Source organism: Choloepus didactylus, chromosome 16 (assembly GCF_015220235.1).
Source record: "Choloepus didactylus isolate mChoDid1 chromosome 16, mChoDid1.pri, whole genome shotgun sequence".
Lineage (NCBI taxonomy): Eukaryota > Metazoa > Chordata > Mammalia > Pilosa > Megalonychidae > Choloepus > Choloepus didactylus.
Window position 1 is genome coordinate 1,195,186 of NC_051322.1, and position 26,504 is coordinate 1,221,689.

General features: G+C 42.4%; 1 protein-coding gene across 9 annotated transcripts in view; it reads right to left on the minus strand.

Annotated features, from left to right (window-relative positions):
• ATP9B (ATPase phospholipid transporting 9B (putative)) overlaps positions 1 to 26,504 on the minus strand; it is a 415,099-nt gene that overhangs the window by 95,948 nt on the left and 292,647 nt on the right. For 8 of the 9 annotated variants that reach the window (XM_037805661.1, XM_037805662.1, XM_037805658.1 and 5 more), the window contains one exon: positions 11,323 to 11,465. The exons of the other annotated variant lie outside the window; for it this stretch is intronic. In XM_037805661.1, the coding sequence (XP_037661589.1) occupies positions 11,323 to 11,465 (143 nt within the window). The remainder of the gene's footprint in view (positions 1 to 11,322; positions 11,466 to 26,504) is intronic. 9 annotated transcript variants of the gene reach the window in all.

The following is a 26,504-nucleotide window of genomic DNA, read 5'->3' on the forward strand; positions in this document are numbered from 1 at the left end:
TGCCTGAAGGCTGAGGCAGGGTCACGAGTCCAAAGCTATGCTTGAGACAGCCGGGCTTGTAGGTCTGAAGTTCAGGGGAGGGGTCGCAAATGGAGGCACTGAGTGGGGGTGCCAGAAGCCGTGGGCAAGTACAGGCACAGGAAGACGTGTCACAGGCCCTCAGGGGCCTGACACATGGCAGCATGCAGTAAACGGGAGTTCACGCTGTATTTATCGAGAAAGGTTCTGAAAGAATTCTGGACCAAAAACAACCAACCAACCAACCAAAGAAGCCCACCTTACATGTCTTTAACATTTGAGTTGATAGAAGGAATTTTCTCCAACGACTTCTAGTATGAAAAGGCCTTTTGATTAGAGCAATAAAGTGCTGGTTTTCTCTCATTGATTTATCCTCTAGAATCTTGCTGTGATTCTTTATAAATCTCAAGAACCAAGAATTATTTATTAAGCAAAAAGGTTAAGAAGAATCATTTTTGCCTTTTAAAAATAACAAAGAACAGAGGACAGCAAAAATCTGAGGTTTTGGCTTTATGACTCTGGATAAAAGCCACTTATCCTTATGCTTAATGTAACTTAAATTTTTTAATCCCACTGAAAAATAATCCCATTGTTCTGTAATCTTCAAAATAAAAACTTAGCCTTTAAAGGAGAAAAAACATCATAAAACCTTAACTTGTTGCTATCAAACAGTCAGAGAGAACGGGAGGAATGGCTCCGGGAAGCTCCCAGGCACATGCTCCTCCTTGGGAATTACGAGGAAGCAACAGGTCAGTGTCGCGCCTAGACATGCTGTGCGCTGTGGCAAGACTAGAAGTGCCCACAGAGGGGCTTGTGGGGCGGACACAAGGGTCCAGACCCGCTCCTCCCCACTCTTTCCCACTAAGCACCACTGGAAACCCTGGAAATGGTGCAGGAGACAACCAAAGGAAAGGTCTGGAAGGAGGCAAGAAGAAGGCAAACAGAGCTGGTCAGTGCCAGAGCTGGAAGAGCCCAGGCGGGGAGCCGAGCATCCATCTCCCCAAAGGGGAGGCCACCCAGACCCCGCGTTCCTGACCTCGACCTAGCCACGCAAGATCCTGGGTGGGCCCACTCTTCTTCCACACTGATGGGAGCCCCTCTGGCAATGTCGGGTGAGCCTGAGGCACTCAATCAGGTGCCCCTGCAGAAATGAGCATCTTGGTAGCACCTTCCTTCCCTGCCAGGCTGGAGACTCACGTTTTCCTCCAAGAGCTATCAAGGTGGGTGGGTGGAATCAGCAGGAGACATCCAACTACATCAGACGGTTGAATCGAGGAAGGCTTTGTTCCCTCAAGCCTGAGGATCTCTGCTCCGGTTTGCTAAAGCTTCTCTGAGGAAAGGCCAACGGCTGGCTCTGCTGAACATTCTCTCCCAGGTTTAGCTTCTGGATTCCGTGGCTTTCTCCAAAATGTCGCTGGATTCTGACTTCGCTTCTCTCTTAGCTTCTCCCAAGGGCAAACTCCAGATTACATCTCTCAGCTTCTCTCTAAAATGTCTCTCTCAGCTTCTCCCGGGACGTTTCTGTCTAATCTCTAACTGTCTCGATGTGTGTTGGCTCGGAGCTCTCTCTCTCCCTGAGCTCTTAAGGATTCCAGTAAACTAATGAAGACCCACCTCTACCTTAAATGGGTGGGGTCACATCTCCATGGAAACAATTTAATCAAAATATCCCACCCACAATAGGTCTGCCCCCACAAGATTAAAAGAACAGTCTTTCATGGGGTATGTAACAGATTCACACCAGCACGCTCTCCTTCCCACCAAATACACTGGGGCAAGCAGGTGGAACGGGAAACGAGACACAGTCACAGCCGGTGGCCAGAGTCAGAAACCTTTGTGTCCCACCAGCCTGAAACTCTCCTCCCCTGTCCAGAGAAATCACAGTAGCCAGGAAGAACCAGTAAGGGAATCCCAGCATACCTGGAACAAAAATAATGCAGCAAAGGCTTGAAGAGTTGAACATCCATTGAAACCTCAGTTGACAAAAGTAGGCCAAGACATGCACTGCTAAACTAAACATGATGACTGCCTACTGAAATAAAAGACTTAAATAGGACCCAGTTTCCTAACACAATAGAGAAGATGTCCAGGTGTGATAGTTAGGTTATGTGTCAACTTGATCAGGTGATGGTGTCCAAGTGTCTGGTCAAGCAAACACTGGCCTAACCATTACTGCAAGGACATTTGTGGCTTGTTAATAAACCAGAAGGCTAGTTTATTAAATCATCAGTCAATCGACTGCACCTGTGACTGATTACATCAACGAAGGGTGTCTTCTGTAATGAGAAAATCCAATCAGCTAGATTTAATCCCATCAGTTACAGATTTTTATTTATTTATTTATTTATTTATTTATTTATTTATATTTTATTATTATTATTTTTTTTTATGGTGTCACTTCTTATCTAGTAGGTGAAGCCAGGAATGAATTATCCTTGCTTTAAATCCTTTAACAGATTTTTAAGAAAGAGAGGACCTTCACTTCTTCAGCTAGCTAGCCAAGTGACTACCGAAGAGCTCATTGAACACCTTGTCGGAGCTGTCAGTTCGCTGCCTGCCCCACAGTTCCATTAGACACTTTTATAAAATCTCACATTTACAGATACCTCTTGTGATTCTGTTTCCCTAGAGAACCTGTGCCGGTGTAAATGTATTATGTCCCCCAAACGCCAATATCTTTGATGCAATCTTGTGGGACAGACATTTTAGTACTAATTAGATTGGAATTCTGAGTGTTTCCATGGAATGTGCCCCACCCAACTGTAGGTGATAACTCTCATCAGATATTTCCAAGGAGGCGTGGCCCCACCCATTCAGGGCGGGCCTTGATCAGTGGAGCTACATAAATGAGCTGACAGACAGAGGGAACTCAGTGCAGCTGAGAGTGAACTTTTGAAGAGGAGCTACAGCCAAGAGGCACAAAGTATAGGAGCTGCAGATGAGACAGAGTTTGAAGATGGCCGTTGAAAGCAGACTCTTGCTCTGGAGAAGCTAAGAGAGGACAGATACCCCAAGTGCAACTAAGAGTGACATTTTTGAGGAACTGCAGCCTAGAGAGGAACGTCCTGGGAGAAAGCCATTTTGAAACCAGAACTTTGGAGCAGACGCCAGCCACATGCCTTCCCAGCTAACAGAGGTTTTCCAGACACCACTGGCCATCCTCCAGTGAAGGTACCCAATTGCTTATATGTTACCTTGGACACCTTATGGCCTTAAGACTGTAACTGTGCAACTAAATAAACCCCCTTTTATAAAAGCCAATCCATCTCTGGTGTTTTGCATTCTGGCAGCATTAGCAAACTAGAACAGAACCCTACCTAATACAGCTTGGTACCAGGAATGGTTCTTGAAAAAAAGAATCTTAAAATCGGCTTTTACAACTGGTTTTCTACTCTGATTAGATTCAAAGGCACTAATTACTCCATTTCCAATAATCAAGATGGCACTGACAGTCCATGGAGCGAGTTGGGAATGGAGATACGCAAAATATCACCATTTGATTCTCATAATCATACTTTTACATGAAGCAAGGCTCTGGCTGACAGTATTTTTGACAGCTTAAAAACAGTAGAATATTTTAAAAGGTTGATTGTAAAGGTTTGGAAATGAATAGCACAATACTGCATGATGGTTACAATATTTTAAGTGTAATAAACAAAGTTGAGTGTGAGTGTGGTTGAAAGGGGAAGGCTGGAGTCATGTATGTCACCAGAAGGTAAGCCAGAGGCTAAAAACTGGGACTGCATAACTGAGCAAAACCTAGAGTGGATTTAAATCATAAATCAGTGTTGAGTTTCATTAAATGCTTCAAATATTTTCTTTTTTCATCAGTTGAAATAATCATGCTTTTCTCTTTTAATCTGCAAACGTGGTAAATAACATTCATAGACTTTCTAATATTAAACTATCTTTTTGTTCCTGGGATAAACTCCACTTTGTCATAGTCTATCACCAATTTTTAAACATTGCTGGATTTGGTCTAGTAATAGTTTAAGATTTCTTACACTGATATAAAAAAGAGAATTTTTAAAACTTTACTTCCTTCTTCCGTCCTGGCTGGGTTTTCCTAACAGTCATATCCACAGAATATCCTGTTTCTCTTATCTGAAAGAATCTATGAACTGTAATAAGCGGGCCTTGAGGGAATGCAAGAATTATTAATAAAATTGTCTAGGGCTGGTATGTAAGATCTTTCTAAACACTACATATCTTAAATGATTTTAGCCTATTAAAGTTATTTCTTCTTGAGTCCATTTGGATGGCTTATATTTTTCTGGGAATTGTTCCATTACCCAGGATTTCATTCATATTCTCGTAGAACTTCATTTAAATTTCATCTATTTCTGTAGCTTGGTCTCTTTTATCATATACAATATTTACTCTGCCTCATTTTTTTTGTTATTTTGATCAGCCCCATCAGAGGTGTTCTTGTTTTGCTGTCTTTTCAAAGGACAGATTGACTGTGTTGATCTTTTCTATTTTATCTTTGTTTACTAAGTCATTGATTTCTGTTCTTATCTGTAAGATCTCCTTTGTTCTATTTCTTTGGGTTTATTTTATTGTCCTCAAGTTAGCCATTTCAATTATTAATGTGTAGCCTCTCTTCTTTTCCTATTAATGCATTTAAGGCTGCAAAGTTCCTGTAAAGGTCTACATTTATTCATCTATGGGCTTTGATATAGAACAATTTTATTATTATCTAGCTCTAGGTATTTTTAAATTTCCATTAATTCATTTCTGACCCATTTAAAAGTGTGTTCTTTAACTTCCAAAAATATGGAATCTTTTTTTTTTTTAACTTTTTTTTTTCTCTGAATCATCTGAGGTTTATTTGCTAACCTGATGTCTTGTTACCCCCTTAACACTTCATGAAATCTCATAAACAGCCATCAAAATCAGGAAGTTCACATTGATGATTTCTGCCACCTAATCCTCAGATCCCTTTCCAGTTTCACAAGTTGTCCCAATAATGTCTTTTATAGCAAACATATCCCATTTAGAATCACATGTTGCATTCAGCTTTCATGTCTCTTTAGTGTCCTTCAGTCTGGAAGAATTCTTCAGCGTTCCTTTGAATTTCATGATGTTGGCACTTTGAAGATTACAGGCCAGCTATTTTGTAGAATGTCCCTCAAATTGGGTTGGTGCAGTATTTCCTCACAATTAGATTAAGATTTTCTTTGGCAGGAATACCATTGGAATGATGTTGTATTCTTCTCATTGTATTTACTTTTTTATTTTTTTATTTTTATTATTTTTTTTAATCTTCATTTTATTGAGATATATTCACATACCACGCAGTCATACAAAACAAATCGTACATTTGATTGTTCACAGTACCATTACATAGTTGTACATTCATCACCTAAATCAATCCCTGATTTATCCCTTTGTTATTAATTTCTATCCTTTTTTCTTATTTCTTTTTTTATTGTGATCAAGTATACCCATTTTTTGGAACTTGTTGAGACTTGGCTCACGGCCTAGTACATGACCAAACTTCGAACATTCCATATATGTTTGGCAAAGAACGTGTAATCTCTAATTGTTAGATGAAGAAGTCTCTACATGTCCATGAGATCCAAAATGGATAATTGTGTTATTCAAATCTTCTGCATTATGGATGATGTCTGCCTGCTTGGTTTATCATTAAAGAGATGTTAAAATATCCTCCTGTCACAGCAGATTTATCAATTTCTCTCTGTAGACTATGAATTTTTGCTTTATACATTTTGAAGCTACTTTATTACGTGAACAAACATTTAGAATTGAACCTTCTATTATTAGGTAATGACCTTCTTTCTTCAATAATGCTTTTTGGCAACAAATTCATTTTCTCTGACATTAAGCTACATACAGCTAGTTTTCTTTCGGTTCTTATTTGTCCAAATATTTCTTTCCTTTCTTTCAACTTTTGCTTTTCTCTACAGTTTCATCAATTATGTGCTGCAACATTAAATTGTTCAGGTTATAATGCTTTTAATATTTATATGAATGAAATCTTACTAAACTTTTCTTCTGTGTGTTATCTTATTATATTCTGAAATCCACCCATGCTGATGTGTCTGTACTTCATTGTCGTTGCTGTTTGGTATTCAATTGTAAAAATATTCCACCATTTACCCATTCTGTTCCTGATAAACTTCTTTTTACATCCAGTTTCTCTGTTATTGTTGGTCAACATGGTACTATGAAATTCCTGTATATGCCTCCTCTCCTCATGCTCACGTGCAAAGCTTTCTCCAGGGAACAGAACAGTGAAATTGCCAGATGGTTGGACACACACATGTTCAATCTGATTGCTAATACCAAAATATGCTTTACAAAGCAGTCTGACAACACACATTCCCATCAAGAGCGACTGAGAATTTCTGATCCAACCTAAATTTGCAGAACTGTCAGGCTGTTTAATGTGGGAAGAAATGATATCTTCATTACATGAAGGTATCTCACTCATGAAAACAGAATGTTTAACATTTATTAACATCCTCTTTAATGTCTTTCAAAAAATTTAGAAACTTATTTCCATATAGGTCTTACACAATTTTATTTGGATTTATGTTGAATTACTTCATACTTTTTATTGTTATTCTAACTGGCATTTTTAGTATCAAATTTAATTGCTGCTGGTATAAAAAATGCAGTTTAATTCAGAAACTATGTATAACAAAACTCTCTTATAATTCTAAACATTCTCCTATAGGTTCTTTTGGGTTTTCTATATAAATAATCATTTAATCTGTTTTCCTTAAGAACAGGTCACTTGCTCATATTGGTCCTTTTCTTTCATCCTGATTATTCTTGGTTTTCTGACTGTACTTAAGAATAAAGATCAGTGTATGATTAGTCTAGTAAGGTGGTGTGGGTTTCTTCTGCAGTTGATTCAATCTGTTTTCTCAAAAGGTATATTTCTTGAGGAGAATGGTTTCCTGGGGACTCTGTGCAAGGGGGTGGGGCATACTAACAGGTGTTTTCTATGTACTGAGCTGCTGTGAATGGGATCTCCAGAAACTGGTCTGTTCTCTACTTAAATAGAAGGAAGCTATTTTGTAATCTCAATGTGTAACCTGTCATTTACTGATTTTTTAGTTTAAGCAATCATCAGTTGATTTCCTTGGCTGACTGTTACACCTACACATATTTTTTTCTGCCTTTAGTCCTTTCTTGCATTTGCATTTCTTGTCTTAGTGCAAAGGCAAGCGCTCCCACAAGGAATGTTAAGTCACGGTGCTGATGGCATGTTTCTGGTCTTCCTCCTGGCTGCAATTAAGTTTTTTCTAAGTTTTATTATTAAATATAATGTTGAAGAGGAGGAGAAAGATGGTGGCATAGAGAGGAGTGGAGTTTAGTTAGTCCTCTGGAGCAACTAAGAAACAACAGGAACAATTAGTCAATGATCTGGAATAACTGCTGGGGGACAGCTGTTGACTGTCCACACATCGTGCGCCAGCCTGGATTGGGTGGAGTGGCTGAGATCGCAGCATAAAATATGTTAGCAGAAACTGCAGAGCCGTGCCAGGGGCCCCCTCCCCCTACGGCAGACTGAGCTGCAAAACCTCACTGTGGGAGAGACCAGCCATCCTGGAGTGAGCAAATATAGCTCAGCCCGGCTCCAACTGGGGTTTTAATTAACAATTGTGGACTGCTGAATATAAGCTACAAAAACAACATGCAGACAGAGGCTTTTAATGATGAATGACCTTAAAGAGCCCTTTTTCTCTCTCTCAACCTGAGGGGCTCAGTGGAGATAGCCTCAGCCATTTTCAGTTCCCAGTGCTCTGACCCAGACAAGGGGGTAGTTAACAGAGTCAGAGAGACAAAGGAGCAATTCAAATGCAAAAGAAAACTTCCTAGGGGGTGTATCTTCCCTAAGAGAAAGGAGGTGGGGCCCAGCTCTACTACCCGCCTTCCCTTCAGAACCAGACCCCAGAGTCCGGGGGAAAACAACCAAAACAGAAACTAAAAGGACCACACCTCCTTACACCGGTGGGGCAACAGGCTGACAGGCACCACCTGCTGGGCAGGGTAGGAAAAGCACAGCGGCTAGATACCCCAAAGGAAAGTCCACCAATCTCTAAGACATACCCTCAGGGAGCCTTGAAACTGAATACAATCCCATTCTGAGATCTGAACCTGTTCTGGTCTGGGAAAATCTGATTGGCACAACTGGGGAAGCCAGATGCCTAGACCACAGAGGACTACAAACTACACTGAGAAGGGCGGAGATATGGCCCAGTCAAAGGAACAAACTTACTCCTCAATCAAGATACAGCTGAGATATTGTTTCACTTTAATGAAACAATCAATTAAAGATTTTCAAAGAAATATGCTAAACCACATAAAAAACAAAATCAATGAGTTCAGGGAAGATATGGCAAAAGAGATGAAGGATGTAAAGAAAATACTGGGTGAACATAAGGTAGAAATGGAAAGTGTGAAAAAACAACTGGCAGAATCTAAGAAATGAAAGGGACAACACAGAGATGAAAAACAAAATGGAGACATATAACAGCAGATCTCAAGAGGCAGAAAAATACACTCAGGAACTGGAGAACAAGACACCCGAAATCCTACACACAAAAGAACTGATAGGGAAAAGAATGGAAAAATATGAGCAACATCTCAGGGAACTGAATGACAACATGAAGCCCATAATGTATGTGCCATGGGTGTCCCAGAAGGAGAAGAGAAGGGAAAAGGGGCAGAAGCAATAATAGAGGAAATAATCAATGAGAATTTCCCATCTCTTATGAAAGACATAAAATTATAGATCCAAGAAGTGCCGCGTACCCCAAACAGGATAGATTTGAATAGACCTTCGCCAAGACAGTTAATAATCAGATTATCAAACGTCAAAAACAAAGGGAGAACCCTCAAAGCAGCAAGAGAAAAGAAATCCCTCACATCCTAACATACAAAGGAAGCTTGATAAGACCATGTGTGGATTTCTCAGTAGAAACCATGCTGGCAAGAAGGAAGTGGTGTGATATACTTAAGATATTGAAAGAGAAAAACCACCAACCAAGAATCCTATATCCAGCAAAACTGGCCTTCAACTATGAGGGAGAGTTTAAAATATTCTCTGACAAAAAGACAATGACAGAGTTTGTGAACAACATATCTGCTCTAAAGGAAATACTAAAGGGAGCACTAAAGATAGGAAAAAATAGGAGTGAGAGGTTTGGAACACAATTTTGGGTGATGGTAGCACAGCAATGTAAGTGCACTGAACAAAGATGACTGTGAGAAGGTTAGGAGCATGTGGGACACCAGAAGGAACGAGGAAAGATAAGGACTGGGACTAACTCGGTGAAACCCAGAGCGCTCAACATTGTGATAAAACGTACAGATACGTTTTTTCCTAAGGGAGAACAAATGAATGTCAACCTTGAAAGGTGTTAAAAATGGACTGATATTGGGGGAAAAATGCAGTCAATGGAAACTAGAAACTATAGTTAACAGAAACATTGTATTATGCTTCCTTTAATGTAACAAAGACAATATACCAAACCTAAATGCCTATAAGAGGGGGACAAAGGGGAGGGGTATAGGACTCTTGGGATTGGTGATGTTATTTGACTCTTTTATTCTACTTTAGGTTAATGCTATCTTTCCTTTTGTTGTTTTTTAGCTGTCATTTTTATTTTTTCTTTTTCTTTTTCTTTGATTCTTCCTCCCTCTTTGTGGAAGAAATGGAGATGTCCTTATATAGATAGTGGTGAGGGTGGTAAATGCATAAATACGTGACTATACAGGCAACCATCAATTGTTTACTTAGGATGGAATGTATGGTGTGTTAACAAAACCACGTTAAAAAAAACAGGTTGATGAAGAAACCCTGAGAGCACTATTTTGAGTGAAATAAGTCAGACTCATAAGGACAAATACTGCAGGGTCTCACTGATATGAACTAATTATAATATGTAAAGTCACAGACATGAAATGTAAGTTACCAGGATATAGAATGAGACTAAAGAATGGGGAGCAGTTGCTTATTATAAGCAGAATGTTTAACTAGGTTGAACTTAAGTGTTTAGAAATGGAAGAGGTGATGGTAGCATGTTATTGTGAAAATAACTAACAGTGCTGAATGCTGCATGAAGATGGTGGAAAGGGGAAGCTTAGAGTCACGTACGTCACCAGAAGGAAAGTTGGAGGTTAAAATATAGGAATGTATAAAACAGAATCTTGTGGTGGACAATGTCCATGATTAACTGTACAAACATTGGAAATCTCTTTCATGAACTAGAACAAATGTATGACACTCTAACTAGAAGTTAATAATAGAAGGGTATATAGGGAAAAATATACCTATTGCAACTATGTACCACAGTTAGCAGTATTTTAACATTCTTTCATCAACAGTAACAAATGTACTATACCAATACTATGAGTCAATAATGGAGAGAGGGTGGTCAGGGGTACAAGAAGATTTTTCTTTTTTTTTGTCTTTATTTCTTTTCTGGAGTAATGAAAATGTCCTAAAAATTGAAAAAAAAAATTAATTGTGATAACGGGTGCACAGCTGTATGATGGTACACTTTGGATCTTTGGATGATTGTATGGTATGTGAAAAATCTCAATAAAATTAAATTTTAAAAAATGATGTTCAATTCTGTTTTGGACATATTTTCTTTATCACACTAAACAAATATACTTCTATTTCTAGTTCACTTAGTATTACTACGACTCTAAATCATGAATCAATAAATCAAGGAGGAAGTTTACCTCTCAGGAATGGCTTTTACTATGGTCTTAGATCCAATTTGTTTGTCTTTTACTTAACAATGTTATGGGGTAGAGTTTTTTGATTAAAAATAAAATAATAAGGAGGAATAGAATTTGGGGCACCGAGACTTAGGGTGGGATAAATAGTCTGTAGTGAAGCTCTTTAGGAGAATATTTTTCTCAAAATACCAAATTCATATGTCTTATTAATTGTAATTTTCTTCTAACACTTTAAAATACCATTTTATAATAAACAAATATGCAATTTTTGCTCTGAAGAAGCCCCTAAAGAAGTGTTACAAAGGCAGTTAAAAAAAAAAAGGGTCGTAGAAAATTCAAAGTAACACAAATATATGACTTAAATCTCCAAGAGTTTAACATTTTGCTAATTCTGATACTACTGTGTATCTTAGAAGATAATGATTAAGTTGTGTGACAGTTTTCAAGAGCAGTCTGAAAAATCCTAAACGTGAATTCAATATTCTGTTCTAAAACACATACATACATTTGCATATGTACACATAAACATATATATAAAACCACCATGATCATTTTTGATTGAATGTTTCTTAGTACCTGTCTTGTCAGTTAACAGATACCCCAAACGCCCCAGCTCCTCGGGGATGGTGCTTGTCCGGACGACTGTCCCAGGAATACATTCATCTTTCATAATCATCCACCCATAGGCGGCTTTGCCCATGTCCAAGTTTACACGTAAACTGCCAAATAAAAATCCATCACAGAACTTAGTGTGGTCTAGCAGCCATGCAATATTTTCACATGCAAGATTTTTATACATACATATTTATATGAATTACCTTTGGCTTTATATAAAAATAGTTAATACTGTTTTCTAGACTTTGTTGACATTTAAGACAACAAATGTTTTATGCCCCAGATGTTTGCAGCTGACACAGTTTATATCATAAGATGTAACAGAAAAAGGTAGAATGTTGTAAGTTAAGGTACAAAGCAGTATGGGGGCTCCAAGGAGAGAGGGATTATGTTTATGTAAGAAAACCAGGCCATGTTTTATCAGGAACGGCTATTTGAAATGGGTCTCTCATGGGGCCTGACCCTCCCCTTCCAGGTAGAGCCAGCTGTGTTTGCTCTCAGATGTACTTACTCATGTATTGTAAAATTTAATGAAATGTGATTAAAATCAAGAGATCTATTTTCCATTTAAATGAAACAATGTTTTGAAATATTTGATAATGATCAATTGTTTTAAAAACTACTCTTTAATGAGGTGCGCACAAGACATAAAAGACTGGAAGGAATTTTAGAAATCTCTAAGGATTCTCACTCAAAGATATGGGAATATCTTTTTGCTGTCTCTCTACTTTAAGGAAAGCCAAAGTGCAAGTTATAAACAATGTACTATAAGTATGCCTTTTATGAGGAAAACAACATGGATCTTCAAACTGTACTCAAAGAAAAGGGCTCGCTCCACACGGAGGCTGGTGGGTGAATGCACCTTTCCACGCGTGCCACGTACTGAGCTAACCGAAACGGCCTGGGTGTGTACAGCACTCTTCTTGCTCACCAGTGGCCAGCAGCACGCCCTGCACAGAGCAGGGGTTGGCACTCAGGGTCCGGGCAGCCTCTGGGCAAGGCCACTCCCTGCCCACACAACCAGTCTGGACTGTAGCTGACCACTCAAAGGTCTGGGATGCATTTTCTTGGTTGCCCCCAGGTCTCAGATGTCTGGCCACAGTGTACTTTCACATCCTGCCCTCCTTGTCACTTTCTCCCATACTCTCCTTGCCCGCCCATTTTTCTGTTTATTTTTTGAATGAGATTTTCTCTGGGATCCTTACTCTCAAATCTCTACTTCTGGAACCTGGGTTTCCTAGTCTGACCTCCCTGCCTGGGTGGGGACTGACCCCTGCTCGGATGGCAGGCCTTCCGGGCCAGCACCGCAGGGTCAGGTGTGGGCCTGACCATGTGCCCCCACGCTGGCCCCCAACCAGGGCTTGAGCAGAGCCCTTGTTCGGGGACAGGCCCTCGGCACTTGGGCTCGGTCAGAGTCTTTGCCAAGTTCTGTCACCCTGCCAGGCACTGTGTCATCCAACCGAACAGCTCCTTTCCCGAGGCCCCGACCCTCCAGGATCCTGTTCTTCGCGTGCCCTCCCCTTGTTTACATCCCAACAGTCACGGCAGGGCTTACAGAGTCACTCGCCGACCCAGCTCCCCTTATTCCATCTGTCCCGCTAACTCGCTGCACTGGGCCGTCTGCTTTGGGCAGCCAGAAAGCTGAGGGCCAGGGGCGCTCCCACACGGGGTGGGGAAAGGCGTGGAAGGTTCCCGACACGCAGGCAGGGAGCTCCAGCCTGGGCTGCGCTGCAGGGCGCCACTGCTCGGACCCTGGCCCCACTTCAGCCGGGAAGGGCGCAGCGTGGATCTAAGCAGGGAGGTGCGCGCCTTGCTGGATGGAAGCCGGGTGCAAAGGGTTACCTGCCCGGTCTCTGCTGAGGCCCAGCGGCGCCCACTGTTGGAGCCTGGGGGTCCCTCCCTGGTCTGGGCCTCGGCCACCTCTGCTGCACCCTGAACGCTGCCGCGGCGCCTCAGCCTCCCCTCCCACGCTCCTCTGGGGCTGGACCCCCAGTGAGGCAGGGCTGCAGGCTCAGCCTGAGCTCACAGCTTCTCTGCTCTAACTCTCTCCCTATGGCTTAAACACATATTTTAAAAATGAGGTTGAAAGCCCTTTTTCATGCCATGTGGTGAAAAAACATTACATGTGGATTAAAAAACAGAATGTAAAATATTTCTAAAGGTATTAAAAGAAAATACAGAAACACATATTTACAATCTTGGGGCAGAGAAGGCCCCCTAAAAGAAGACATGTGAAGGATAAGATGGAAACAAGCTGTTATACTCAGACTAAAACATCTTATCCCACAAAAGACCAAAAATACAAGTTACAGACTGCAGAAAAAGACTTTGGATTGAAAATAAAGAGTTAATACCAGAAAATAATGTAGAACTCCTACAAATAAATCAGTAAGAGAAAATGGGGTAAGGGTCGGGGGTCCTCCCGCAGAGCAACTGGCCTCGCGACCCCACCCGAGAGAAGAGAATGCATCGTCGAACAGCATCAAATGTTGGCGAGGTTGTGGGGAAAGCACAAGTACAAGTGCAGATCAGTGGAGCCACTCTGGAGAGTGACCTGACCACACGGAAAGAAGGAAGGCGCAGACACTGTCCCTGCACCTCCACCTCCAGCCGCCACTCCCACACACAGGAGCACGTCAGGGACGAGAGACCTCAGGAGCGAGTGCATCCAAATGGCCCATCAGTTGATGTCGTTAAAATGTGGCCAATAAAAAAGCACGTTGTAAACAGATATGAATGGCACAGCACCATTTATAAATTTTTAAAACACACACAAATACTTTAAATTGTTTATGGGTCCACACACGCAGCAAGGCTGTAGAAGCATGAACTAAAAGGGTTCCATGACAATTTCCGGAGGGATGAACTCTGGCAAGGCGGGGTGTGGGGGGTGGGGAAGGCCTGCAGTGCCAGAGCATCTGTTTCTTAAAAACAAAAAACAAAAAACATGAATATGTTAAATCTGTAATAAATACATTAGTATCCCGTTACTATTCTTTAGGCTTTTTCATAATTTAAAGCTACATAGTAAGACTGCAATTTATAAAAACCAAGAGGACTCATCGTGTTTCCTTGGAGACTCACCATGCCTCTCTGCAGCACAGATGAGCCTGGCTGGCCTCGAGGGAGCCCTCCCGGGCCTGTCCTGAGAGAACAGCCACGAAGTATGGACACCAAAATGCACCGTGTGGGCGGGGCTCGGCTAGGGCTAGCCATTCACAGCACAGCTCCTACTATATATCAGCTCAACAATGATTGGTTGTATCTAATTTGATTCTATCAACAAAATAGCAGTCGGTGCTTAAAGCATGTGGAATTGCTGAGAGTCAACTATTTTTTACCCACAAAACGGCAGTTCATATGATTCAACCTATTAATTTATGTGCACTTGAAAATCAATCTTTAGGAGTCACAGTGAAAAAAAAAGTCTGTGGGTAAGATAAGGAAAAATTAGTCAGAATTTGATTTATCTGTCTGTAGAGTTCATATCTTAAACATCATCTGAACTAGACCAGTCAGAGAGAACATCTTTAATTAATAGTTACATGGATATTGTAGACCATCAAGCTCACCATCTTCTGGCTATCTACGATCCCATCAGAATAGAGAACCAAACTGACATAAGACTGCATCTGCTACATCAGAACAATGCTTGGAAGACGGTGTGTCATGGCATAAAGCAAGCCGCCCTCTGGGTGGCCGTGTCCCCTGAGAGGCCATGTCCCCAGTGAAGGCTCCACAAATGGACTGCAAATGTGCCATGGTGACCACTTACCAAGACAGTTCAGGAGGACTGTAAGGCAAGAGGATGGCTTGGAAAAGGAAAATAAAATACATTTTTACATGGACTCTTCTATGATTCCTGACTTTGGAGATAAGATGGACTGTCTACAAATCAGAAAGATCAAATGTAAGTCATGGACTGCCTGGCTCAAACATGGGCAAAACGGGGGAGGGTGGTGGTTGTGGTGGTGGGGGGTGACAAGGGGCTCCTGGCGATCACACCCCTCCGAGGACAGAGGAGAGCCAGGCTGCAAAGGGGGCCTGGCACCCGAGCAGCTTTTCACAGCTCTGATGCTTTGGCTCACAAACACACACTTTGGAAAAACATGACTTTTTCTGTGTTTTATGGACTCTTTACTTGTTTTGGTCAAATTATTTCAGAAAAGGTCAGCCTGTCTTAGCAATTGTAAGATAAAATGGATTTCTGTCTAGAGTTGAGCAGGAATTTTTCAGCATTCACTGTCACCGGCATGTGGTGGAATGGAAACAAGTGAGTACCTGCTAGCCTCTTTTTCTGAGACATCTGTCTATTCAGACCAGGAATGGTTTTAGGTTTTAATAAAACAATCTCTGCTATTATAGAACTGTAAGAATTTATTATTTCATGGAATATTACATTATAGGTAATTACTGCTGAAATCTTTTGGGTTGGATGCAAATACCCTTTGAAGACTGTGGAAAGCACTATACTTGTGGAAAAGAAAACAGATCATCTTCAGGTTGGTAGAAATCAAGTGTAAGTAGTGCCCAGTGCAAGTCTGCAGTCCCCTAATGAAACACTGAGGAGGCAAACACGTCTTTTTCAACCTGGACACTAGGGGGCAGCAGGGGCCGCCGCACCCTTATTTAGACAGGCATGTCTTAATTAAACGCTAGTAAAATAAGTTACTTTTTAATTTTAAAACTCTCTAAGAAGCTCAAACTTCAACCACTCAGCTGACAGAGTATCATGACTGCATTTACTTTATTTTTAGTAAAGTTATAATTCTAGGAAATTTAAAAACCTAGATGTGCCGATTTGGATGTATTATGGCCTCCAAAATGCCATTATCTTTGATGCAATCTTGTGGGGGCAGATTGATTAATCTTTATGATTAGGGTGTGACCTTTTGACGGGATGTTTCCATGGAGATGTGACCCACCCAACTGTGGGTGATGACTCTGATGGGATAGTTTCCATGGAGGTGTGGCCCCACCCATTCAGGGTGGGTCTGAATTAAATCACTGGAGCCGTATAAATGAGCTGACAGACAGAGGAACTCAGTGCAGCTGTGAGTGACATTTTGGACAGCAACTGAGCGTGACATTTTGGAGAAAAGCAGCAGCTAAGAGAGGACAAAACGCCCCAAGAGCAACATTGTAGAGAACGCCATTTTGAAACGTAACCTGGGAGCAAGCGGACGCCAGCCATGTGCCTCCTGAGCTGACAGAGTTTTCCGGACACCATTGGCCACCCTCCAGTGATGGCCTCACGACTGTAACTGTGTAACAGAACAAACACCCTTTATAAAAGCCGATCCATTTCTGGTATTTTGTATAACGGGCAGCATTAGCAAACCGGAACACTAAACCTGTACTAAACTACAAAAGCACTTTTAGTAACATGATGCATGACCCAAACCAAACAAAAACCAACAAAAAACTATTAAGCGCACAATTTTGGGAATAGAAATGGATTATAAGGTAACAGCAGACTTAAAGCTCACACTATTGCTAACTTAGCGACCGTGGCAATGTTGTCGAGAGACGCATCCTGACCAAATGGAAGGTCGTCTGTGAGGCCAGCAGCTTCCTGAGCCAGGCGGCGCTGCGACCGGTGCTGCCACAAACAGGACAGTGAGCTCAGTGCTGCTGCTGTGCCACCCAAGAGCACAGGCGAGGCTGCCGAGGTGGGTGCGAGCGCTCCACGGAGGCCCCTGAGGGCTGCACCGCCCAATCCCACATTCCCAGCTACGGCCCTGAAGAAATCTGAAATGTGTTTTCCTGAAGCACCATGATCCTTGCTACATTTCAACTGAAACTGATTACAATTAAACCCGCAGCTTTGCCCACGACCAGGTGAACCGAGTACCCGCAAGCCTGCCGAGGAACGGACAAGATTCGCCCCAGGGAGTGGATCTACCGGAAGTAATTCACCCGCGTTCTCCGTAAGGCAGACTTATTTTTAGATTCTAATCTGAGCAAAAGAAAATAGGCTGAAAGGACACAGACGCCATTTTATCTTAAATTTTCCCCATTTTCCATTCTGTAATACCTGTCAATTTTTCATGACACACCAGCATATTTTTACTTGGAGAATCGTCCGATACTCCGATCATGACATGCTGAGTTCAAGCACAGCTTCCCTCAGACTGAGCATAAGCACCTCAACAGGACACATGCTCAGTGGGGCCAGCCCCCCACGGCCACCCCTCCCTGTGCCACAGAAAATGAGGTGAAAGCAGCACAGGCTCTCCTCAGTGCAGGGAGGTGTCTCTCAGGCCAGGAATGGGGGTTACCCCCCTCAAAGACCCTCTTTCCTCTCACTCCCTGTGTCCTGAGAATCATGAAATCCTGCAAGTCAATCTCCAGAACTCCCCGACTGGGCACAGGGAGGAACTGTTCGGTTCTGATAGCAGGCACGGCTTGTACTGACTCCTCATAGTCTTACTGGCTCCGTGATCTTGGACGCGCTGCAGCCTGGCTATTTCTGAGCAACGAGAGGCAGTGGGTAGCGCGAAGGCAGTGGGGCCGAGAGCCCACGAGAGAGATATACCATGGCCTGTGACGGTCCGAGAAGACATCCTCGAAAAGGGAGGCCTGAGCTGGGATGCACAGTCGGGGTGGGGGTGTCTGCCTGCACACACTTCCTGGGGCAAGGCCGGCTTCCTACCAGGCTCTGATCTCAGAATGCACAGATGCTACGCAACAGGGACAGAGGCAGACGTGCACCCAGACCAAGCTGAGATCTGATCTGCATCCATCATGAGGGGCATGATGATAAACACAAGTCTCGGGCCATAAGGAACAGAAAGGTAAGGTATGAATAGAAGCTCAAGATGCAATAAGCAAAATTCTGAACCACATTTATTAAGTCTTTGAGTGGGCATGGACGGATTGGGGATTTGAAATAATCAAAACAGTATTTTAGGAAAAGTAAACCAAGTGAAGTGTTGTATACACAGACCGAGTCAAAGATGGCTGGAGGTGAGAAAGTGAGCGCAGAGGCAGGGCAGAGGGAGGTGACAGGACACCCCGAGGCCACGGCGGGGCAGGGCAGAGGGAGGTGACGGGGACCCCGGAGGCCACCGCGGGGCAGGGCAGAGGGAGGTGACAGGACACCCCGAGGCCACCGCGGGGCAGGGCAGAGGGAGGTGACAGGAAACCCCGAGGCCACCGCGGGGCAGGGCAGAGGGAGGTGACAGGACACCCCGAGGCCACCGCGGGGCAGGGCAGAGGGAGGTGACAGGACACCCCGAGGCCACCGCGGGGCAGGGCAGAGGGAGGTGACAGGAAACCCCGAGGCCACCGTGGGGCAGGGCAGGGCAGAGGGAGGTGACGGGGACCCTGCAGTCACTGGAGACCCAAGCACAAGGACTGGTGAGAGGTGTGGCAAAAGGGGAAGAGAATGTTGGCTCACTAAGCTCTTCAGAGATAAGGAACTTCTTTCCTCTGTTCAGACTGATGCCAACCATTTTCTCATGATCCACAAGAAGGAATCAATTATCATGTTGCATTGAAACAAAGTCATTCAGGATTTCCCTGCACTCAGAAGCATGCAGGGCTTTTGTACGGGGACATATTCGGGGACTTTTGCCTCTTAAAATAGTGCACGTGCCATACATCAGCTAAAACTGAGGAGACTGGGTTTCACTTTAGAGACAAAAAGTAGTTTGATTTCCTAAGCAATTCTCATGAAATGATATAAAAAGTGCTCTGGCTGAATGAGAATGAGGCAGAGCTGAGAACTCAAGGTGGGGTTGGGGTGGGGGCGGGGGGTGGGGTGGGGTGGGAACAGGTGAGAACTGAAATCAATCACACATTCACAGTTAAGCAGACATACAGGTGCAAACCTAAAAGTATAGCCACAAACGGTTTTGAAAAAGATTTACCTAACTAAAAAGTAATACTTAAATAAAATCAAAGTCTGTAAACTCCGATTTACATGTCAGGAAAAACAAATGTCAGGAAATACAAAGGAGAAAAGAGGAAACTAAGTGAGCAGTAAATTCCTCATAAGAATAGTCACAAGGCTATTAAAGGGCTTATTTGGCTCATTTGGTTTAAAAATCAATCAAATAAAAGTCCAAACATATGCAATTTAAGAGATATACTTTAAAATAAAATGTCTCCAAAAGTCTAAGAGTAAAGGGATGGCAAAGATTGACAAAGCAAATTCCTCCAAATTAAGTGGTGGTGGTAGGGTCAAAATATTAATGAAAAAATGACCAGGCAAAATGCAGTAAAAGGAAGGAATTACACAGCTGAGAGGTAGACAACCACGTAACCACTCAAGTTTAGAAAAGCTAAACTGTCTACCCAAAGGTAAAAGTAACCAGTGTGAAAGGAGGAGAGAGAACCGCTGGGGGAGTCCAAGGGCAGGAGGAGGCCGGACCCAGGGCACTCCCTGCAGGCCCTGCCGGGCACCAGCCTCCAGGAGGCCCCGAGCTGCGGGCGACAGACCCAGCCCTCCTCCCACAGCCATCCTCTCCATCGATCCTCCACAGCCCTCCTCCCACAGCCCTCCTCTCACAGCCCTCCTCCACAGCCATCCTCCCACAGCCCTCCTCCCACAGCCCTCCTCCACATCCATCCTGCACAGCCCTCCTCCACAGCCCTCCTCCCACAGCCATCCTCCCACAGCCCTCCTCCCACAGCCCTCCTCCACAGCCCTCCTCCCCATTCATCCTCCACAGCCCTCCTCCACAGCCCTCCTGCACAGCCCTCCTGCACAGCCCTCCTCCACAGCCCTCCTCCCAAAGCCCTCCTCCCACAGCCCTCCTCCACAGCGGGGCCGGCAACAGCAATTGTTCTGGGAGCACAGAGGCACAATCACGGTTCTTCCTGGAGCTAGCTGGAAAGAAGCATTCTCTTTTCACTTGTGTAACTGAGCTGGAAGAACACAAGCCTGGCGCCCCTAAAGCCGTCTGGGCAGCCGGGCAGGGAGGAGCTGCCCAGGAACGGAGCACACTCGGAGAGCTCAGCCTCAGGCGGGGAGAGGAGGGCCTGCGGCCGCCATCTGCACTCCCTCTCGGAGCCGCGCCCAAGGCGAGGGGCTTTGGCTGCTCTTTAGCTTACAACTAATTTAAAAACTGCCTTTATATATCTTTTATGTAAAAACCTGATAGCCAAACTAAAAAGTCCATGTATTTGAAAATGTGGAAGAGCTAAAATTTCTATAGAAAAAGTGATCAATAGAAGAAGGTGAAGAAAACAAGAACCAGAAAGGACTTGGATGTTCCTAAAGTAAATCAAAGAAACCTAAATAAACAGAGGACATTCCATGCTCATGGATTAGAAGACGAAATATTGTCAAAAGTTCAATCCTGCCCAAAGCGATTTACAGATGCAGCAGAATCCCAAATTTCCATCTGCCTTCTTGGAAGAAATGGAAAAGCCAACTATCAAATTTATTTTGAAGGGTAAGGGGTCCCAAATAGCCAAAACCATCTGAAAAAGAATGAAGTCAGAGGACTCAAACTTCCTGACTTTAAAAATTACTATGAAACTACAGGGTGAAAAATAGTATGTTACTGGCCCAAGGACAATATATAGATCCATAGAATCAAACTGAGAGTTCAGAAATAGACCCTTCACATTCATAGCCAACTGACTTTTGTCAAGGGGGCCAAGTCCACTCTATTGGAAAAGAATCGTGTCTTCAACAAATGGCACTGGGAGAACTGGATCTTTATACACAAAAGAATGAAGGAGGAACCTACTTCACACTATATACAAAAATTAACTCAAAATGGATCAAAGACCTAAATAAAAGAACCAAGAACATAAAACCCCTAGAAGAAAATGTAGGAATTCAACTTTAGAACCTTGTGTTAGGCAGCAGATTCTTAGACTACACTAAAAGCACATGCATAAAAAGAAAAAATAGATAAATGGGACCTCATAAAATTAAAAACTTTTGTGCATCAAAGGACTTCATAGTGACGCTAAAAAAGATAAGGAGAAAATAATTGCAAACTATATATCTGATAAGGGTCAATATCCAGAATTTACATAGAAATCCTACAACTCAACAATAAACAGATAAAACAATCCAATCAAAAAATTGGTACAAGACTTCAATAGACTAGACACTTATCCAAAGAAGAAATACAAATGGCCAATAAGCACATGAAAAGATGCTCAACATCCTTAGCCATTAGGGATATGCAAATCAAACCACAATGAGATACCACTTCACATCCCCTAGAATAGCTACTAATAAGAAGAACAAAAAATAAAAAGTGCTGGGAAGGATGTGGAGAAATGGGAACACACCTCCGCAGTTGTTGGGAATGAAAATGGTGCAGCTGCTGTGGAAAACAGTTTGGAGGTTCCTCAGCAAGTTAAGTACAGAATGACCATATGACTTGGCAATCCTACTACTAAGTATAAACTCAAAGGAACTGATGGCAGGGACTCAAATAGGTATTGCACACTATGTTCACGGCGGCGTTATTCACAACGGCCAAAAGATGGAAGCAACCCAAGTGTCCATCAACCAACGAATGGATAACCCAAATGTGACATGTACATACAATGGAATATTATCCAGTCGTAAAAAGGAATGAAGTTCTGAAACATGCAACAACATGAATGAACCCTGAAGACATCATGTTGAGTGAAATAAGCCAGACACAGGGAACAAGTATTGTGTGCTGTCACTGATATGAAATAATTGGAAAGTAAACTCAGAGTCAGAAACTAGAATACAGGTTACCAGGGACTGGGGAGGGCTAGGGAATGTTACAGCTTGATTGGTACAGAATTTCCTTTGGGGGTGATGAAAGAGTTGCGGTAATGGATGGCGGAGATGCAGCACAACATTGTGAATGTAATTAACAGTACTGAATTATATATTAAAATGTGGGTAAAGGGGAATTTTTAGGTTGCATATATATTACTAAAATAAAAATTAAAAAAAAAAAAGGATTTGGCTTTGAACAGAAACATCTATGCTTTACATGCATTCCTTTACACACAGGAAAGGTCGAGAGGTAAAGCAGCCCACCCCGATCAAAACGGCAGCACGGGCCATGCTGCGGGTGCAAACTCCACCTCCCGTACCACAGAGCCTGAGAGCCCAGCCTCGAAGCTGTGCACTAACTCACGTGGGTCATGGGTGATTTTACATGTTGTTCTGTTGTTCTACATCTAAGCCATACTCCGACTATCAACAGCTCCCTTCCTGATGTGAAGTACTCATTCTATACATGCACCACAGTTTGTCTACCAAAGCCATTTTTTTAAAGCTTGCATTTCCCAAGTCTTGATACAGTTGTACTTTGCTTTTACAAAGGAAATCTGCTGCATTCCCAAGGATAAGGTTTAAGTCTTTCAGATACCATTATCACAAAACAAAACAAAACAAAACAAGAAGGAAACAAGGCACCATGAGCAAGAGCCAGAATATTACACAAGAGAAAGAGAGTGACAAAAGGCACCAGGTATCAGGTATCAGACCAGGGTATAAAGCAAGTGAATACACGCTATGTATAAGGAATGAATAACACCAATTGTAAGTAAAATATTTCAGAGAAGAGAAAATGAGAGAAGCCTGATCAATGCATTTTATGAGGCTGTCAAAACCTTGATACTAAACCCCAAAAGAATGGTATGAGAAAGGAAAATAACAAGTCAATCTCACTCATGCAAACCGAAGAAAAAGATCGCACACAAAATACAAGCACATGAAACACAGCAATATACAGAAGAATATTATACCGTGACCATGTTGGTTTTTCCCTTAGAAATGTAAGGTTCATATGACAACAGATAGTCAATCAATACACTTTACCATGTTAAATTATTAAAGAATAAAAATTTAAAGATAAAAAATCACCTCAACAGATTTGAAAGAAATGTTTTAAAAATGTTTACTATATATTCAAATGAACTTTTGGCTAAATAAGAAGAGAAGAAATGTCCTCAATATGTCAAAGTGTTTCTATTTAAAAAACAAAACAAAACTATAGCGTATACTTAATGATGAAATGTTGAAAGTTCTACATTTGACACTGAAAACACAAGAAGAATGTCCACTGTCACTACTTCTATTTCATATTACACCTCTTAGAGATCTTTGCTGGAGTAACAACACAAAGAAAAGAAAGCAATGGTGCAAAAACTCAAAAGAGAAACAAAGCCATTCTTATTTCCTGATGATATGATTATATAGAGAGAAAATCCAAGAGACTCTAGTTTAATAATTAGAATCAAAGTCTTTAGCAAAATTATTGGACTCAGTAATTTTACAAAAATCAACTTTATTTCTACACCAGCAACAAAATGATAGAAAATGGTTCTTTTACAAAAGATAACATCTATAATAACATTTTAAAAATATAAAGCACCTAAGAACAGCTCTAATAAAGGTTGTATGAAACTTTTCTGGAGAAATTTTTTAATCTTTGCAATATTAAAGAAGACCTGAATGCAATTAATACTCATGGTTTGAAATATTCAGTGTTGTAAATACAAATGGACAAGAAGGGCCAAAATACTCCTCAAGAACCCAAGGAGGAAGGCCTTGTTCTAGCGGAACCTGACCTCCGATAAAGGTGTGGAAGTTGAGACAGAGCTGTTTATTCAGAACATGCAGACAGATCCAGGAACGGGACAGGGAGGCCCAGGCAGACCCGAGTCCCCAGAGCCCCCCGCATGTGGTCCACGGCAGGTGCATGGAACACGGGGGAAAGGTGTCCCCCCTGTGAAGGTGCTGAAGCAACTGGCACCTTGATGGAAAAGAACACCTGAATCCCCTACTTTACACCACAGACAAAAAACAAATTCTAGTGGTCAAAGATAAAACTGTAAGCTTTCTGGAAATAATATAAGAGGATAGCATCATCTCCCTGAAGTCAGGAAGAATTTCTTATACAACATACAGAGAGTGATCAGAATAAACCAGAAAAAGATTTACAAAATTGCTACATAAAATTCACAACTTCTTTTCATCACATTTCATCATTGGATAATTTAAAAGGCAAGCTGTAGACAGGGGAAGGTGTCAGCAACACACAGAACTGAAAAGAACCAGTACCCAGAAGGCATAAATAATTACAAACTACCCAGAAGAACAGGCAGAAAACTTGGACAGCTCACAAAAGAGAAAACCCAGACAGACCTTATGCATTTGTGTAGTTTTTCCATCTCACTATCAATCTGGGAAATGATAATTAAATCTATAACGAGAAACCAATTTACAATAAGTGTTGCTGAGAACGTGGAACATTCTCTGCACTGCTGGTGGACATGTAATTTGGTCCAACCACTTTGAAAAACAGTTTGGCATTATCTAGTCAAGTTGGCAAATGTTACAACCGAGTAATTTAACTCCTACATGCCCAACCCTAGGGTGCTATGTGCAAGAGGACGCGTGTTCATGAATGCTAACGGTGGCCAACAAACGGGAAAGGCCCCCAAGTACACCAACAGAAACATGGATAAAAAAATCGCAGTATGTTTGCCCAAGGGAATAGTACACTGCAGAGAAAATGAATGAGGTACAATATGGATCAATCTGACATTTGTGGTAATGTTGAATGAAAGAAAGAAGGCATAAAAAAAAAGTATACGCCCACCAAAAGTAGTCCCCAAATACCTAGGTCCCTTCCTGAGATTCTACGAAAGATTCACTCACGAAGTTTTATCTCCCAGAAACTTAAATCCACCAGAGTGTTCCTATGCTGGACATCACTGAAACATCTGAAAAATGGGCAAAACAACCTAACTGCGGAACTTAGTGAAAATACTAGCTCTAAATGCTAGATGGTTTGCAGCTAAGTGACCCCTCAAGATTCCTAAATGGAGTCCATTTTGCATGCACCACTTTAGAAGGCGTTACAAAAACAAGGTGAACTAGTTGGTTCTGTCTGTCATAACACTTCCAGGGTCTTTAAAATCTGGAAATGATGCTTTATCATAGAAGTTTCTCACAGTTTCCCCAAATTATCTCGGAAATTGCTTCAGTCCCACGCGCTCGCAGGAGTGCACCAGGGAAAGCGGCGCTTCAGTGGCACTCGCGGCCCCGGCTCTGCCCTCTCCACCCGAGGCTCTCCCGCCCGAGGCTATTTTCACATCAGCAGCAGCCAAGACTGGGCCGCCCGCCAAGCCAGGCGAGGGTCACGGAACCTTACAACCCAGAAACATGCACTGCAGAGAAAAAGCGTGTTCTTGTTGTGGTGAACCCTGAACAATTATTTTAGTGAGTTTGTCTTTTTTTATTTTTTGGAAAGTAGTTTAACATTCCAGATTATTTTTTTCTCTCTATGGAGAGGAAGGGAAGGGAAGAGAGGAACAGGAGGTGAGCAGAGACCCCCATGGGAAAGCCAAGGGGGACTGGGCCATCTCCTGCACTGCGGGGCACCGGGGACAGCACTCAGATGGCTCTTTACGGAGGAGGGCCCCACACAGGACGCGGCAGGAGTGAGGGCCCTCACACAGCCACACAGCCACACGCGCACACACTCACATTCCCATACTCACATACTTCACTTACACATCCACTCATACATTCACATACTAATATATTCATACACACACACCGCACACACATTCACACTCACACACTAACATTCACCCACACCACTCACATTAACTTACACCCACAATGACACACTCACATAGCATGAACATTCACACACTTACATGTTCATACTCATATTCAGTCACACACATTCACCTGACACACTCACATGTAAACACGCACACATTTACACATTCACATACACTCACACTGACATTTCACTCACTGGCATACACCACATCCACACATGTACATACTCACACGCTCAGTCACACACACACTCATTCACACTCATACACACACATTCATACACTCTCACACCCACACACTACTCATGCAGTCACATGTTCATACACTTGTTCACTCACACTCACATATCCACATACATATGCACTCACTCATGTACACTCACACGTCTACACACTCATGCATCCACATGTGCAATTCTCACACACCCTCAGACACTCACACCCACATTACTTTCACATATTCACACACATCTCCACAGATACACACACACGTACTCACACACTCACATATCCACATATGCAACTACACACACTCACCTTCACACTCACATACTCACACTCACACTCACTCATCCACAAAGCATCTTCACACACTGGAACTCCAC